Source organism: Vigna radiata, chromosome 8 (genome assembly GCF_000741045.1).
Source record: "Vigna radiata var. radiata cultivar VC1973A chromosome 8, Vradiata_ver6, whole genome shotgun sequence".
In the NCBI taxonomy this organism is placed as follows: domain Eukaryota; kingdom Viridiplantae; phylum Streptophyta; class Magnoliopsida; order Fabales; family Fabaceae; genus Vigna; species Vigna radiata.
This window is the reverse complement of record NC_028358.1, coordinates 3411089-3427756: the sequence shown is the minus strand read 5'-3', so window position 1 is coordinate 3427756 and position 16668 is coordinate 3411089. Positions and strand designations below refer to the sequence as shown.

At 29.4% G+C, this 16668-nt stretch overlaps 1 protein-coding gene and 1 long non-coding RNA gene across 3 annotated transcripts; one reads left to right on the top strand and one right to left on the bottom strand.

Annotated features, from left to right (window-relative positions):
- Positions 1 to 8676: 8676 nt before the first annotated feature.
- On the top strand, positions 8677 to 10096 carry LOC106771186. Its single transcript, XR_001376443.2, has 2 exons — positions 8677 to 8847; positions 9647 to 10096. It is a non-coding gene; the product is annotated as an uncharacterized LOC106771186 (long non-coding RNA).
- A 3832-nt stretch (positions 10097 to 13928) lies between these two features.
- LOC106771191 (chaperone protein dnaJ 6) lies at positions 13929 to 16609 on the bottom strand. 2 transcript variants are annotated; one of them, XM_014657117.2, is made up of 8 exons: positions 16470 to 16609; positions 15722 to 15820; positions 15536 to 15637; positions 15251 to 15310; positions 15054 to 15160; positions 14888 to 14970; positions 14564 to 14654; positions 13929 to 14482 (listed from the first exon to the last, which is right to left on the bottom strand). In XM_014657117.2, exons 1-8 carry the CDS (start codon positions 16554 to 16556, stop codon positions 14275 to 14277), a joined length of 837 nt encoding a protein of 278 aa, XP_014512603.1. In that variant the 5' UTR covers positions 16557 to 16609; the 3' UTR covers positions 13929 to 14274. The 2 variants fall into 2 exon arrangements, with proteins under 2 accessions (XP_014512603.1, XP_014512604.1); XM_014657118.2 differs by having other exon boundaries at positions 14573 to 14654.
- Positions 16610 to 16668: the final 59 nt, after the last annotated feature.

Here is a 16668-nt window from a genome sequence, read left to right as displayed (position 1 = left end):
TTGTTCTATAGTGTCATTATCAATGGATTTCATCCTACCACACACAAGGTTAGTCCATTTTCATCTTTTGTGAAGGTAAAGCCCATAGGCTAAAACCTCTTACTCTTCTCACCAAATACTTCATCAGTCTCTACCTGAGTCTAGATGGTTATTAGAGTGACATGATAATCTCCAATACCGAATCCTTACATCAATACATACACTATAGAAACTTAAGTCTAATCCACCTCTGATTAGTGCCCCCCATTCACTAAAGTTCACATGCATAGATAATCACAGTACTAACATTTGTATTATCATTAAAACTTACATCATAAAAACATAAATCTCATAAAATGGAATAGATGAAATACTCTGTGATAAAGGTTGAAAAACAGTTATTTTCATATGTCAATTTGGACCGAATTATGCCTTTTACTACTTGGAATGAGCCTAGAATCAAGCAAAACTCAATAAATGAGCCTGTAGAGAGACAAAAGTTGTTTTTAGCGATATTATGCTTGTTTTGCATTGTTTTGTAGCTATTTTGAGAAAATGAAGAATGGAGTTGAAGATACAGGTCATAGAATCAAGAAAAGAGTAGAAAAATGAAGATTTGAAGAGTCGACGCACCGCCCGGCGGCACACTTAAACCATCGGGCAGTCTAGGGCGAGGAGTAGGCATGGCGATTGACGCTGAGCGGCCCTGAGGGAAACCGCCGGGCGGTTTGGAGGATTATGAGAAACTGCCGGGCGGCACACTTAAACCGTCGGGCGGTGGCTCGTTGGACCTGGGCCTGTTTTCTGATGCGCTCCTCACCTATATATACCCCTATTGCGAATTCAGAGTCATTCTTTTGACAGGGGAGAACGACCAGACCTAATTTTGCTCTCTGGAGAGGATCTCTTGGATGCTTAGGCTCCTTTTCATCTTTTCTAGGGTTTGCTCTTCCATTCTTCTTCCATTTTTCATCTAGCTTCACCATGTCTATGGTGAACTAAACCCTATTGTTGTTGGGGGAAACAATGTAATCTTTTGATACTCTCTTTTATTGAAACTCTTGATTATTTATATGGTCTCCATATGTTTTGATTGATAATTGTTGGGTTATCATCTGTGCTTAAGGCCTTTATCGTTTAACTCATTCGGTAACTGATGTTTGTCTTTATTGATACGGGGACGTACAGTAATGACATGAACTGGTGAGTAATTTCTTGATTTTGCAATACCACCTAGGGATAGGGGTAGGACGATCAATTGCGCTAACTTCTGTTTATAATGCGGTATTAATTGCTAGGGGAGGCTAGGGATAGCAAGCCAGTAGTTAATATTAGGCTNTTTTCGCCGAGGGATCGGGTTAAGGGGAGGCTAAGAAAGTCGCATAACAATTGAATTAATCAAACTAATTTTCAAGAGGAGTAGGTAAGAGAGAGCGGATTAGATGAAAATGTAAACCCCCAATAACATCCATACATCCATTGTTTTCTTTTGTCAATTGAATCAACTTTATTTTGCATGTCAATATTTTTGTTCTCAAATCCAATTTATTAATTTTTATTTTCAAGTCTTATTATTTTAATTCACGCGAACGAGAAAGCCATTCGAGTCTCTTGGGAAAACGATACTTGGTCTTACCATTTATATTACTTGTACGATTTGGTACACTTGCCAATTTGTCAACACTCTGCAAGTGCAACTCATCGAGAGCATTCACCCAGGGAATAATACCTGAAGGCCTATTCGCTTAGCGATTATATGTCTTGCCTAACGACTTTAGCATTGGAACAATTTTTGTAATAACTCACCTAACAAGCCAAGCATGCACCTAGTGAAAGCACCTTTGGAGCTTCTAAGAATTTATATGTCAAAACTCACCCAACAACTGCTGACACCATCCAATGACAACCAAGTCAATGCGTTCTTTGACTTTGGAGTCGCCCAACGAGAATATACTCATCCAACAACTACCAAGTCAGTGAGCTCTCTAACTTCAATGTCACCCAACAACCCAACAAGTCTGCATAATGAAAAGACCAAAGCCTACAAATTTCATATCATTCCAACCATACCAAACCAATCCAATGCTTTATACATATCACAGAACATACCAACCAACTCAATTAATTACATTTATAATATCATTCATGAAAAATACAAATTTCATTACACAACATAAATATACAAATTTCATTAATCAACAAGGACTCGTATAGAAGACTGAAAGAACACATGCAAGTGCAAGAAAGTTTACAAGCAAGAGAAAACAAACTTGAGCCAAGAGAAAAAGGAAAATGACCAACTTACTCTATTGGAAATTTTGATAAGCTACCCTTGTAGATTTCGATGCTCTGATCATTAAAGCAATATTTGATCATCAAATAAATGAACAGAAAGGGAAAACTCTTAAAGGGAAATAAAAGAACTTTAGAAAAGTGATTTCTAGAGCGAACAAAACTATTTATATTAAATCCTTTTAATATTAAAATAATTAGGTTTCAATATTTTTAAACCACTATTAATTCTAAAATATCATTTTCTAGGTCCTTACATTTTAGTCTAAAGAACGATTTGTAGTTCTTATGACAAAAAAACGATTAACCTCGTCAAGTGGAAGATTTTCCATCGCAATAAAATGATTTCTAAGTTGTCTGAAATCAATGAATTTTATCTTGATTATTTTGTCTATACGAGTCTTTATCTTATGAATTGTGTGTTTATAACTGTTCAGATTTATTTAGTATGATGTGGTGACATATTTAATTTATACATGATGATTCTTTGTCTATTAGCTTTGCCTGTCTTGTGTTGTTTATCTTGTCTTGTATTTTTCTTTTGCAATGATCACCTTAGTAATTAAATATTTATGTATATTGGCATAAAGAACCTTACTAAGTTGAGATTTAAAACTTGGTATGAAGATTATATTAGATTTTTCTATGAATTGAGGTATGTGTCGCAATCAAAATCGCAACAGGATGATGAACCAAAAAATATGAATTAAAATTAAATTTTGAAAACAATTTGGAGTCGTCACTATAGTTTATTCTAAAAAACTATGAAAAATTGTAGAAATAAAAACATGGTCTACAAAACTAGATTTAAGGTCCCAAGACTTAGTTATTTGTACGGGAGGTGTTAGAATCCCATAACGCTCGTCCAAAAATATGATATCTTTGATTAAATATGCAAATGATGTGGTTTTTCTAAATGTTTATTTTTCTCAAGAAATAAGAATAAAGACATTATGAAAGAAACAAAAATATATTTTTTAACTTTTCGACCTGATAAGAATCTATCATGCTTTTACATATTTTCAATCAAATGAAAAATTATGGATCACGTAGTTTTAAACGAGAAATGTGCTCTGAAAACTATTTGAAAGATGATTTTACTTTTTTGGAGGGAGGTTTGACACACACATACAGCTAGCTCTGGATACCACTATTGAGGGGAGGTTCGACACACACATAGAACTCCACACATGATAAGTCATTGTCCACTTTGGGCCAAGCCCTCACAGATTTGCTTTTGGCACCACTCCAAAAGGCCTCTTACCATTAGAGACATCTATGTGTATATAAACCCTTGACCAATCCTTCTTTTACTCGATGTGGGACTTTGTTTGCACTCCAACAACCTGATCAAAATCGTTAGTAACAGTATATTAGTTCACTGCACGGTCATGGAAATGGGAGAAAGAGAGATCAGACGATCCTCAATAAATAGGAATCTCTAAACATCGCTCCTAATTAAGATTATTGGTAAGAATTATTTAGTGAAAAATAGAACATAATTAGGATTTCACTTATTACAAACTTATTTCCAAACCTATAAATATAAAAATAAAAAAAAGTAGATAATTGCATTTATTACAAATTTAAAATTTTTCTATAATAAATAACTTTGGAACTTTATAAACCTCAACGGTTTGAAAGGTGAAGAGAAAAAGATTTTGACTAAAAGTGTTCGGATTATCTAAGCTAAGAAAAGTGTAAAGAAGTAAATTGTAAAAATTCTTAACCCTACACTTAAAGAAGAAATATAATGTAAAATGAAAACATATAAATCAAACGAAGAAAAGAAAAAAAAATAACATATTCGTGTGTAAGGAATGAAAATCAGATATTCCTGTTTCAAAATAGTGACACAAATAAATAAAAAACAAATTGTTCTCTTAATTTTTTTTAAACAGGGTATAGCAATGAAAAACGTCAAAATAACAAATAAGTAAAGAATCTTACTGTTCTCTTATTTTTATTATTATTATTATTATATTTTATTTATTCTTTTTATGCTAGAATTAAATTTTAAAAATCTAAAAATATTATTTCACCTTTTTTTTTCTTTTTTACCTATCATTAATTAAAAACATATTCTTATTTTTTGTTTCTAAAAAATTGTTATCCAAACAAAATTAGGTATTGAGAGTACGATTTGATGATTAAATCTTATTGAGCTTTATATTAAGTTTTGAAGGGTTAAAATAGTTGGAACATATATATAAATTTATTCAAGCGATCTCAATCCTTCACTTCAACACAATTCAGATAATAATAAGAACAACACAAAATTAAAAGTTATAAAATTTTGGACTATGCTGTTTTTCTTTTCCCAAAAAAGTTGTAGGGTTTCAAGGGTTGGTGAAGAAAGTGAATTACCCAAATCGACCCTAAGTTGGTAAGTATTGGACAGTTCAACTCTTGGTGGATTGCAGTACATTTTATTATGTGTTTCATTGATATTTAATTAGTCTTTCAGTGGTCTTTGTTTTTGCTCTTGCATTCGTTTAAGTTCACGTATATGTCATGTTTTTCGAAAATGATATCTCATATTGTTGGTAAACAAGATTTTCAACAACGCTGTGAAGAAAAGTTAACGGAATGGATTTAGTTGTTCTAATTTTATAAAAATAAAAACTAAATTAATCAATCTGAAAATACAGAGACGTACTTGAAAAAAAACAAAGATATTATTGAATTTATTTAACTTAAATATTGAATAATTCAACTTTTGGTACATTACAACATTTTATTATTATGTGTTTCATTAATATTTAATTAGTCTTTCAACTTTTAATTAGCTTTTATTATTGTATTTTCATTTAAAACTTCTTAATGTATGTTTCTTCAATTACTCCCACATTCATTTATATCACACCTTCTTTTCTTGGAAACTTAATGTCCATAGCTTTTGAATTTTCAAAAAAGATTTCTAATGGAGAAACATATAAAATAATTAAAAATGACTATTTTATTAACTAAGATCAAAATTCATTTTGTTTTCTGAACTATAAATTATAAAATAGAAACACTGTTTATCCTTATTAAGAGAGCTTGTTTCACAAAAATGAAGGTTTTAAAAGAAATGTCACTGTCTTTATTGTTTATTAGGTAATCTATTTATATTAGATTTAATAATTAAAATAGTTTATTAAGCATAAAACAAAAATGGTTATTTTTGTAAATCATTCACTGTCACAAAGTTCACTAAAAAAGTGTTTAAATTTAAATCATGTTTTAAAGAGTTTCTTTTTTCGATAACATTTTTCCTTAATTGGTAATAAAATTTCATAAATGTGACTTTCTGAGAAAAAAAAATACCTATTTGTTTTTTTATCTTTAATAGTAAGTTTTTATTAATGTAATATGCTATTTCCTATGTGTGTGATATATATATTTTCTTTGTGACAACATTTACTACTTTAAACATGGCTCTAATTGTACTTGTTAGATTTCAACAATGGGTTTTTATTATGTCTGCTAAGTTTTCATTATACAAATATTTCATATATTGTAATATGCAATTTCAATATTTTAAATTTTAGTTACGCTAATTCAGTTTTTTATATTTTTTCAGTATTTGTACTTATTTAATTTCGTCTTTTTAGTTGAAATTTATTTACACACTTATACGATGATGTCGTGTTAGCATAGATGAATTATTTAAAGTGATTGCGTGATTTTAAATTTAATAAGTAAAATGTGAATCATAAAATTTTCTTAATAGTACAACATTAAAATTACCCTAAGATACCAACAAGCCAAATTAGAATTTAGCAAACTTAAAAGGTACACTCATCAAATTTAGAGAGTTAGATTAAAAAATAGGAAATTTAAAATACCAAAACCATGTACAAACATTTAAACATATAAATTATAATTTGAAATAAAATTTTATATGTAATGGCTAAAATAGTAAAATTAAGCAAGTATAGAATAACATGGACACCACAACCTTAGACAATCCCTTTTGTTTGTGATAGTGGGGACGTGCTAACCAAACATAATGAATTAGGGATGTCTCAAATATTGAATATAGATCAATATCCACCAAAAAAACTAAATAAAATCACCATCTAATATTCAAAACAAATAGTCAACATTAGCTCATAGAAATTATAATATTTTTCTCTCTTAATAAAATAGTTTAGGATTCAATATTTTTTTTTTCATGATATTAATCCTTCACTTTTAATTATTTTTCATTTTGGATTTTAATTTGTTTTACACAATTTTAATTTTGGGAAACCGTTTGTTTCTTTATATTGTGACACATGGAAAAACACATTATACTCAAAAAATATATGTTTTTATCCCTTAATTTTTAGTTAAAGTTATAATTATTTTCTCTTTAAATTTTTAGCCAAATTTAGTTTCTAATTTTACAAATTCTTGAATTTAGTTTTTCTAACAAAACTTTATTAAATTTATTTAACATTTCAAATTCATTTCATGAAAATATTTAAGTTGTTTACATCGTTTTATATATTTCTGCTTCAATCTTAACTAAAAAACGTGTTTGAAATATTAAATAAATTTAATAAAATTTGGTTAAAATGACTAAAACCATACATTTTTAAAATTGAAAGACTAAATTGAGTCAAAGTTTCAAAAAAGGACTAATTCTAATTTTCACCTAAAGTTAAGGGACTAAAAATACATTTAAAAAAATATTTAAACAATTAGTCCTTACATATATTTAAAAAAAGAAAAAAGTAATAGCTTACTTATACTCCAAATACTTTAATATTCTTTTACAAAATAAACTTTGATATATAATGATTTTATTTTATCTATTAGTATCATTTTTTAAGTTTTATTTATGCTTAATTATGCTCATTATTGTGATAACCTAGAAAATGGTCTAGAAATGGTGGTGATTTTTAAAAGATAACACTGGATTATTTTAATAATAAAAGTTAAAGACTATAAATAGAAATTTTTATAAAGTGAAGTTCATTTATAAAAACCATTATTTCTCTATATTTTCTTTCTATTATCTATCTTTATGTTTTTATCCTCAACATTTATCCTTTTGAAGATCAAGAATTATAGGATTTTTTTTAGTGAAGATTTATACACATCTATCCGATTAGATTGAATAACAAAGTAAGTTCATTTTTTTTACACTTTTTGAGGTTATTTCATTGTATTGTAATGCACTTTGCTAAAATGTGTTGTTTAAAGTTGAATCTTTGTTGTTTTGTGATCTTGGTGATATGTTTAGATTTATAATTAGGGTTTCTTTGTCTAATTAAGTTATCTTGTGAAAATTATAACTCTAAGGAAAAATTGAGAAAAAAGATAGTTTAACCAATGTAAGAGAAATTAATATTATTTTGAACTATTTGTTTTATCTGGTCTAAATTGAGTGTAAGATGAATACATGATTTGATAGTTAAACTAGTATGCTTAAAATTGTTGATTTGGTTGTGTATGTAATCTATAATTATATGGTCAAGTCTTTGAGTTGTGAAATTTGGGTTGGACTTGGAAATTACATCCCTAACTTCATGGAAATATTGTTGTATTTTAGAATTATGGGAATTGTATGAATGAGAAGGAAAGAATTAAGGTTGATGGTTATATAAAATTGTGATGATAAAAAAATAACATTTATGTTCTATATATTGCATATTATTGTGTAGAGGATAGATGCTGACATTGTATTACAATACTAATATTGGTTACCTTAAATTCGTAAATAACATGTTTCTAATAAATAAGGCCTAAATAATAGTTTAAAGAACGCTGTTAAAGATTCTTACAATAAAGTAACGGATAGAGATTTTAGGAATCATTTACTTGTTAAATAATTAATAAAAGATTTTATTAATTAAATTGATTATAAGAATTTTTATATTTAAATAATAAAATATTTATACTTCATCTTATTATATAACTTTTATGTTAAATAATTTATTACTATTTTTTAATAAAATTAAAAAAAAAGCTTTTCAAACAATTGAATAAAAAAGTTAATCAAACAAATCTTAAATCTTTTAAAAACAATTGCTCAAAAATATTTTAAAATAAACTAAACCCACATACAAGGCCATTCTATGAATGCGTATTATTTGACCTTTTATTATTTATTTATTTTTATCTCTATATTGTTTTTTAGTTTCCAAAACCAGCAGGATCCAGATAGTGTGATATGACATGACAACTACTGTTGGGATGGATCTCTTTTTTTTAACCAATGGATGAAATTTATCTATTTATATTATAAAAATATTGTTTTAAAAATTACGAAAGTCGGTAAATTGTTTTTGAAAGAGTATTTTATTATAAAGGAGTTGTAATTGGAAATTCTTTTTGGGAAATAATTCTTTGACACGGTTAATAGAATCCACACTCATTTGACACGGGTGGGACCCAATGTCACTCATTTGTCATTAAGGGCAAAATTGTCTTTGCAGTGTGTGAAAACTGATTGAAAATTGAGTTCCTTTTTCGTTCCTTTGTTCATTCCTTTGATTTGCATGGTCGAGAGGGAGAGAGCGAGCGATAAAGAATAAAGAAAAAGAGAACTCCATGGTTGGCACAGGGACTTAATCGTTATCAGCGAAGTGAGAAGCATAAGAGGTTTGTCCTGTAATCCTTTCTTCTTTTTAATTTCTCTGTCTTTGGTTTTCTTTTTTATTCTTGTTCGAAAACCCTAGAAAAAAGGGGGCAAGGGTGTGTGACAGAGAGTTATGTTTTTGGATTCAGTTTGGAAAACACCAAATGTTATATTTCATTCGTCTCTGTATGAGGATTGACATTAGTTTTTATGGAAGGGGGTCAACTTTTTATTGGGTTAATTGAATAAAATTAATTTGTTGCTTAGTACATAGAACCAGCAGATTCATTATTTTTCATGTCAAGTTACCGAGGCAGGAGCACATACATTTTTATGCATTATTGTGGCTAGGTTCTTTAGGTTTTAAATTTCGCAGGCATGTGTATGGTGCATTTTCGTTATCTTTACTTTCTGTTGTCTATGTTGTTGAGTTTCATACTGTTAATGACATTTGATTTAAATGTTGCTGAGGATGATGCACATTTTCTGCAAGGAGTTCCACGTGATTTTATCTTTAAATTTATGTAAGATAAATCTTTGTAAACCCTTTTTACTCTACAACAAATTTGATGTCTTTCTATCTTGCTTCCCAGTTAAGGAGAAGCATAGAAAGTTTTTCCGAATCAATCGTTTTTTTTTTCTTTCAATTATAGATCAGTATTTCATGTCTGGGATACTTCATTAGAGACCAGAGAAATACCTATGAGATATTGCAATCTGGGATAAAGCTGAAAGTTGTGTTAAAGAAGCTTTATATGATTTTGCCAAGCCTTGGCAGGTAATTATGTCCTTTTCTATATATTGCTGTTTGGAGTTGTGCAGTGCACTTGAGAGAGCAATTGGCTTCAATAAGAGCTGGATGAGATGATTGGCAGAATTGGAGAAAGTGTAGCTGCTGTGAAGGCTGGCAAGCCCGCTGCCACGCTGGATAAGTGAAGTCAAAGCTATCCATTTGGATTATGCTTAGCTGTCAAGCTTACCTGGACAAGCGGTCAAAAACTCTAAGAGGCAAATTTGAGAAGCTGGCTGACTTGTTACCTGGAAAAACTGAAGCAGAAGGACTGAATATTTTGTAATAACATGAAAAGGTTACTTACAGTGTGGACGAGTAAACAATTGGCAACGGAGAAATGGAGCATCTATTTATTTTATTGATAAGTCCAGACCTGTCCTGTTTGATTCATTCATGATTCACCAAATTATTTCACTCATATTGGATAAACTTCATTGTCACTAATAATATCAAACTCAGATGATTCGGTTTTGTTCTTACTGGAGCACGAAATGCTAGTTGATGTGCAACAATTTCAAACATGCAGCAACCTTTACATACAAAGAGACATAATTTTACACAAGGTCAGATATCATGGCATATGACTTTGTCAACTAGAATCACGTAACTGTAATTCTTACCAAGTGACCACATATCAGATTTATAGTACCTGTAACTGTAAGTTTTAGTGAAAGTTATAATTATTTTCTCTTTAAAGTTTTAGCCAAATTTAGTTTCTAATTTTACAAATGTTTGAATTTAGTTTTTTTTAACAAAATTTTATTAAGTTTATTTAACGCTTCAAATTCATTTCATGAAAAATATTTAAGTTGTTTACATCTTTGTTTTATATATTTCTGCTTTAATCTTAACTAAAAAAAGTGTTTGAGATATCAAATAAATTTAATAAAATTTGATTGAAATGATTAAATTTATACATTTTTAAAATTGAAAGATTAAATTGAGTCAAAGTTTCAAAAAGAGATTAATTCTAAGTTAAGAGACCAAAAATACATTTAAAAAAAAATCTCTAAACAATTAGTTCTTACATATATTAAAAAAAGAAAAAAGTAATAGTTTATTCATATTTCAAATACTTTAATATTTTTTTACAAAATAAACTTTGATATATAATTAATTTATTTTATCTATTAGTATGATTTTTTAAGTTTTATTTATGCTTAAATTATGTTCATTATTGTGATATCCTTGGCAAATGGTCTAGAAATGGTGGTGATTTTTAAAAGATAACATTGAATTATTTTAATAATAAAAGTTTAAGACTATAAATAGAAATTTTTATAAAGTGAAGTTCATTTTATAAAAACTATTATCTCTCTATATTTTCTTTCTATCCTCTATTTATCTTTATGTTTCTATCTTCAATATTTATCCTTTTGAAGATCAAGAATTATATGATTTTTTTAGTGAAGATGTCAACACATCTATCCGATTAGATTGAATAACAAAGTAAGTTCATTTCTTTTACACTTTTTGAGGTTATTTCATTGTATTGTAATACACTTTGACTAAAATGTGTTGTTTAAAGTTGAATCTTTGTTGTTTTGTGATCTTGGTGATATGTTTAGATTTATAATTAGGGTTTTCTTTGTCTAGTTAAGTTATTTTGTGAAAAATATAGCTCTAAGGAGAAATTGAGAAAAAGGGTAGTTTAACCAAGGTAAGAGAAACTAATATTATTTTGAACTATTTGTTTTATCTGGTCTAAATCGAGTGTAAGATGAATATGTGATTTGATAGTTAAACTAGTATGCTTGAAATTGTTGATTTGGTTGTGTATGTAATCTACAATTATATGGTTAAGTCTTTGAGTTGTGAAATTTGGATTGGACTTGGGAAATGACATCCATAACTTCATGGAAATATTGTTGTATTTTAGTATTATGGGAATTGTATGAATGAGAAGGAAAGAATAATGTTGATGGTTATATGAAATTGTGATGATAAAAGAATAACATTTATGTTCTAGATATTGGAGATTATTGTGTAGATGATAGATGCTGACATTGTAGGCTTAAATAAAAGTTTAAGAACACGGTTAAAGATTCTTACAATAAGGTGACGTATACCCCGACAACTTACAAGGAATATTGACTGCCCCCACACATCAACACCGTGCTTTCCAATGTGTTTTGTCCTCACTCGCACAACCATGGAGTTCTTATGGGTTAGACTACCGGGTGTATGTTCGATTCTTCCTTTAAGCTATTCTTTAACTGTATAGATCCACCTGGCTCTGATACCACTTGTAACGCCCCAGCAACTTACAAGGAATATTGACTGCCCCCACACATCAACATAAGGCTTTCCAATGTGTTTTGTCCTCACTCGTACACTTTCTAAGAAAACTTCCCAAAAGGTCACCCATCCCTAAATTACTCCAGACTAAGCACTCTTAATCATGGAGTTCTTATGGGTTAGGCTACCGAAAAACAAATGCATTTTTTTGATATGAGTAGCCAAATCAATTCCTTGAAGTTATCCTTTAACTGTATAGTCTCATACCTATACAGTCTCTAGACCCCTCCCATTCCGGTGTATGTTCGATTCTTCCATATGCCCCTCCCACGGAAAGCTTGCCAGGAACCGCTCTTTGGTTGTGCCTCTTGCACTTCGTGCTTCTTGCACTGACGATCACTCCCTGCCCTCGTCAATGTCAAGTGCCACATGACGGGTAGATTTCACTAATTAAATTGATTAAATAATCAATAAAAGATTTCACTAATTAAATTGATTATAAGAATTTTTATATTTAAATAATAAAATATTTATACTTCATCTTATTGTATAACTTTTATGTTAAATAATTTATTACTATTTTTTAATAAAATTAAAAAAAAATAGCTTTTCAAACAATTGAATAAAAAAGTTTATCAAACAAATCTTAAATCTTTTAAAAAAAATTGCTCAAAAATATTTTAAAATAAACTAAACCCACATATAAGGCCATTCTATGAATGCGTATTATTATTTATTTTTTTTTATCTCTATATTGTTTTTTAGTTTCCAAAACCAGCAGGATCCAGATAGTGTGATAGTGTGATATGACATGACAACTACTGTTGGGATGGATTTTTTTTAACCAATGGATAAAATTTATCTATTTATATTATAAAAATATTGTTTTAAAAATTACGAAAGTGGGTAAATTGTTTTTGAAAGAGTATTTTATTATAAAGGAGTTGTAATTGGAAACTCTTTATATCTTTTGCATTTTAATTGTTTAGCTTTTAAGCATATTTAAAAATATTTTGTTTTTCAAAAGTTGTATTTAATTTTAAAACTAACATAATATATTCAAACATAAAAATGCAACATGATAATCATATTTAAATTTTTAGTAGAAAAATCCTAAAATCTTCATTTGACTATGACTTCTAGCGAAAATGCAGAAACAGATATGTGATTTTAATCACATCAAGTCAAAATTTTCAAACCCATTTATCAATTTTACATATTTTTAAATATATGTATTCTCGATAAAGAAGTAAATTGCATGCATTAAATTGATAAAAAAATAAAACAACCAAACATACTTTCAATCCTTAAACTTGTATAAATCAAAATTCTTAAACTTTGACAATTTTGATTCTGAAATTAAATATCGAAGAGTTAAATATGTTAAATGATGTAAATAAATTATATAAGTATAAAGTTCCATTAAATACAAAGAAAAATGGTTGTTATTGACTTAAAAAATTTAAAAGTTAAAATATATCAAAATTAAAAAAAATAATAATTTCTAAATTTAGGAACTAGAAAGACATTTACCACATTGTAAAAACTCCATGACAATAAAATGGTAAGAAACAATGAAAAAGGTTCAGCAATCACATGACATGATTGCATACTTAAGATTTAGAATGAAACTATAAAGGTCATCAAATAATTAATGCACACATGACATCAAACACATCACATGCAGCTTTGAAATAATAGCTTCCATCTTTTTTATCTATAAATGAATGTCTTTATCACCTCTCTGTGCATGTGTGTTCCAAAATGAATTAGTAAATAGATTAATCCATAATGTATTAGAGTCCTGCATTATATTATCCTATTTGAACAAGATTATCTCCTGAAAAACATTCATGAAATAAAAAAATTTCATCACGAAATGGCAAATTCGTGTAAGCCCATAATGCATTCAAACTTCCAGTTGGCAGAGCATAAAACAAACTTAGGGAAACAATTATTCAACTGATATTTCTTTTGCATTTTCAAACATATGAAAGTAAAAATATTTATTAGGTTATAGAATAAGTTTAAGGATATTTTCTCTTTCCATGAAAACACAATTTAGTTTAGATATATCTAAGAATATCATTCCGGTTATAATATTCCTGAAAGATGCAATATCATACAATGAAACAATCACTCTGTCATACCTCAGTAAATTATCCTGGGGTACTGAATCAAAAACTAGCTATTACACCCTGTTGTTTTCATGCATAAATTTCTGAGAATGTCGAAGAAGGTAATGGATGTGTCATTTAAATCAAACAGTGATAAAATGGAACAGAGAAAATTGATAGAAGATAAACATAAAAGCCTAACACTTTTAGGAAAGTTCCTGATGTTGCAGCATTGACAGTAACTAGCCACAAAATAACTATCCTTCGGCAGAAAAGAAGAGTTTTCAATAACAATGAATTGGTTATCTTTGCTTTGACTTTTTTGAGGACCTACGTTTTTCCAGTTTTCTCTGTGCAGCTTCAAATTCCTCTTCAGAGGGCTCTGGCATTTGATCCCCACCATACTTTGAAATTAGAGATGAGAACATAGAATTAAGGCGGTGTTTCCTCTCATGTTGACGCTGTGATATGATGGCACCCAGATCTGTTTCTGATTGTTTCTTTGATGATCTATAGAAGATTTAAATATCAGTATGCCTAAGTTACAGCGCAACAGAAAAAGATAAAATCAAACCCTGCTGATAAACTCACTGTGCTCGCCTTCTTATTGGACTAGTAGGTGGCTTGATTTCTGATAATTTCTTTGCCCATTTCTTGTAGGCTTTTGTTTCCTTTAGTTCTCCTACACGAATGAAGAGAGGAGAACAAGCATCAAGGAAATTGAACAACCCAAGTCAAATATTTGTCCGTATTAATATGCTGAATATCTCTGCTTAAAATAAAGGTAACTGCATAGTCTCCCATTATGTTATCAACTTCAAGATCCATCCCAAATATACAAAATTCAATACAGTTCTTTTCTATCAGTGACGTCTGGTATAAACTTGGACAAAAAATAGATAGTGATATTCTTACCAGCAGCTATAGTCTCATCAAGAATATCCTTGAATCGGTGTGAATCAAGTTTAGGATCTGAACAAAGCATTGAATGGAATAACCTGCAAAGGGAGGGAAGTTTACTAGATATCAAGCTGAAATCCTTCATCTGACAAAAAGTTCTTGCTAATGACAAGGTCTTTACCTATTCATTTTACCCTTATACTTCTTGTAGAGGTCAATCAAATCATTTTTCTCAGAGTCAGATCCCCTATAGTTTGCCTCAAACTCCTCAATATCAGTTTCAGTGACCTATTGGCAAATATTACAAAATTACATGGATGAAAACAAGTATACTGCAATGCATACCGAAGAAAAGGGATCATCTACTAAAACATGTACCTTTTTGTACATTGCTCTGAAATATTCTTTGAGATTCTGAACAACATCCCCTGCAAGCTCCTGTTTTTCAGAAGTAAGTGAGAAGTTAAGTTGTAAATATCCAGAACAATGCTCAAGTATCCTGAAATTCCAATCCTTTATTTTGTTGTAGCTTTATACAGTGATATTGTTATAACAAAAGAACAATTTCCTCCAAAATCTCCAATGTGTTAGAAATAATAAACAATGTATCCAAACACTGTAAATTACAAATCAATTATATTATGACTTTACTGAAACACTTACGGCATCATCAATACAACCAGTCTGATCATATACAGCCCGCTTTTCTTCATCACCAAGAATTGATATAACATGTTGTAATTGCTGAAACTTAGCTTTAGCTTCCTGTAAAAGATGACCACTTTCAACCAAAGATATTTATCATTTTAATAAATCAGTTAGAACAGCAGGAAAGGCGAGACAAAATACCTCATCACCGGGGTTTTTATCAGGATGCAGCTTTAATGCCAACTTGTAGTATGCCTTCTTTATTTCCTGTTGAGATGCTGTTCTCTCCACACCAAGAACCTAACAGAAAAATCAAGCAAAAGGTCACTAACCCAAAACATCTTTGTTCATTAACACCAAGAATAGAACACTAATTAGAAGAATGCCCATGAGCTTAAGTGTGTCAAATGCGCAAGAGAATAGGAAACAAAGGAAAAATGGATTTCTTCTTTTTGTAATGGTGACTACAGAGAATGATGAGGATGATTTCAAAGATTGCTAGTAACATACTCTCTAAATCCTTTTATTATTGTTTAAAAGTTATAAAAAGTACAAAATTCATGAAGGAAACTTCATTCACACTCACTACTGTACTCATAATATGTAAATCATAAGTGAGACTCATTCACACCCACATAATTTAAGAATGTGTGGTTAGCATTCCTTGTTTCCATGATTCTTGGTATATCTCCATGTCTAATAAGTAAGAGACTAGTATCTGAAAATTAGTTCAGAACATCAACTACATGTCTAATAATCCTATGGCCTTCCACTCAGACCAGTAAAATCAACCTAAGTTGTATGAAACTCAGTGGATATATAAGTTTGATATGTTACATTGGTTTTTCAACTAACATTATGTTCAATATTTCTTCAAAGTAAATAAATAAAAAAAAATAGGTACAATACATAGTGATAACGATTGAAACATTAAGATAATGTAAAGAACCTGGTAGAGGGTGTGCTCGTTCTGATCGGAAGAGTGGGTTTCGAATTCCTCATCATCCTCCAAAACCCTACTTCTCTTCTTCCCCATTTCTTTTTAACCGTGTGATATCGATTTGTTTTCGGGTTCGGGTTGAAATGAATTTTATAAGTATAAAATTAAGAAAAAAAAAAAAAATAAAAAAAAAAAAATATATATATAT

Bases quoted from the DNA above. Each gene is read 5' to 3' on its own strand.
- LOC106771191 (XM_014657117.2), bottom strand. From the start codon at position 16,556: ATGGGGAAGAAGAGAAGTAGGGTTTTGGAGGATGATGAGGAATTCGAA. The intron at 15,311-15,535 runs GTAAGTGTTTCA...TCTGAAAAACAG, and splicing joins CTGGTTGTATTGATGATGCC to GAGCTTGCAGGGGATGTTGT. The intron at 14,483-14,563 runs GTGAGTTTATCA...AATCTTCTATAG, and splicing joins CCAATAAGAAGGCGAGCACA to ATCATCAAAGAAACAATCAG.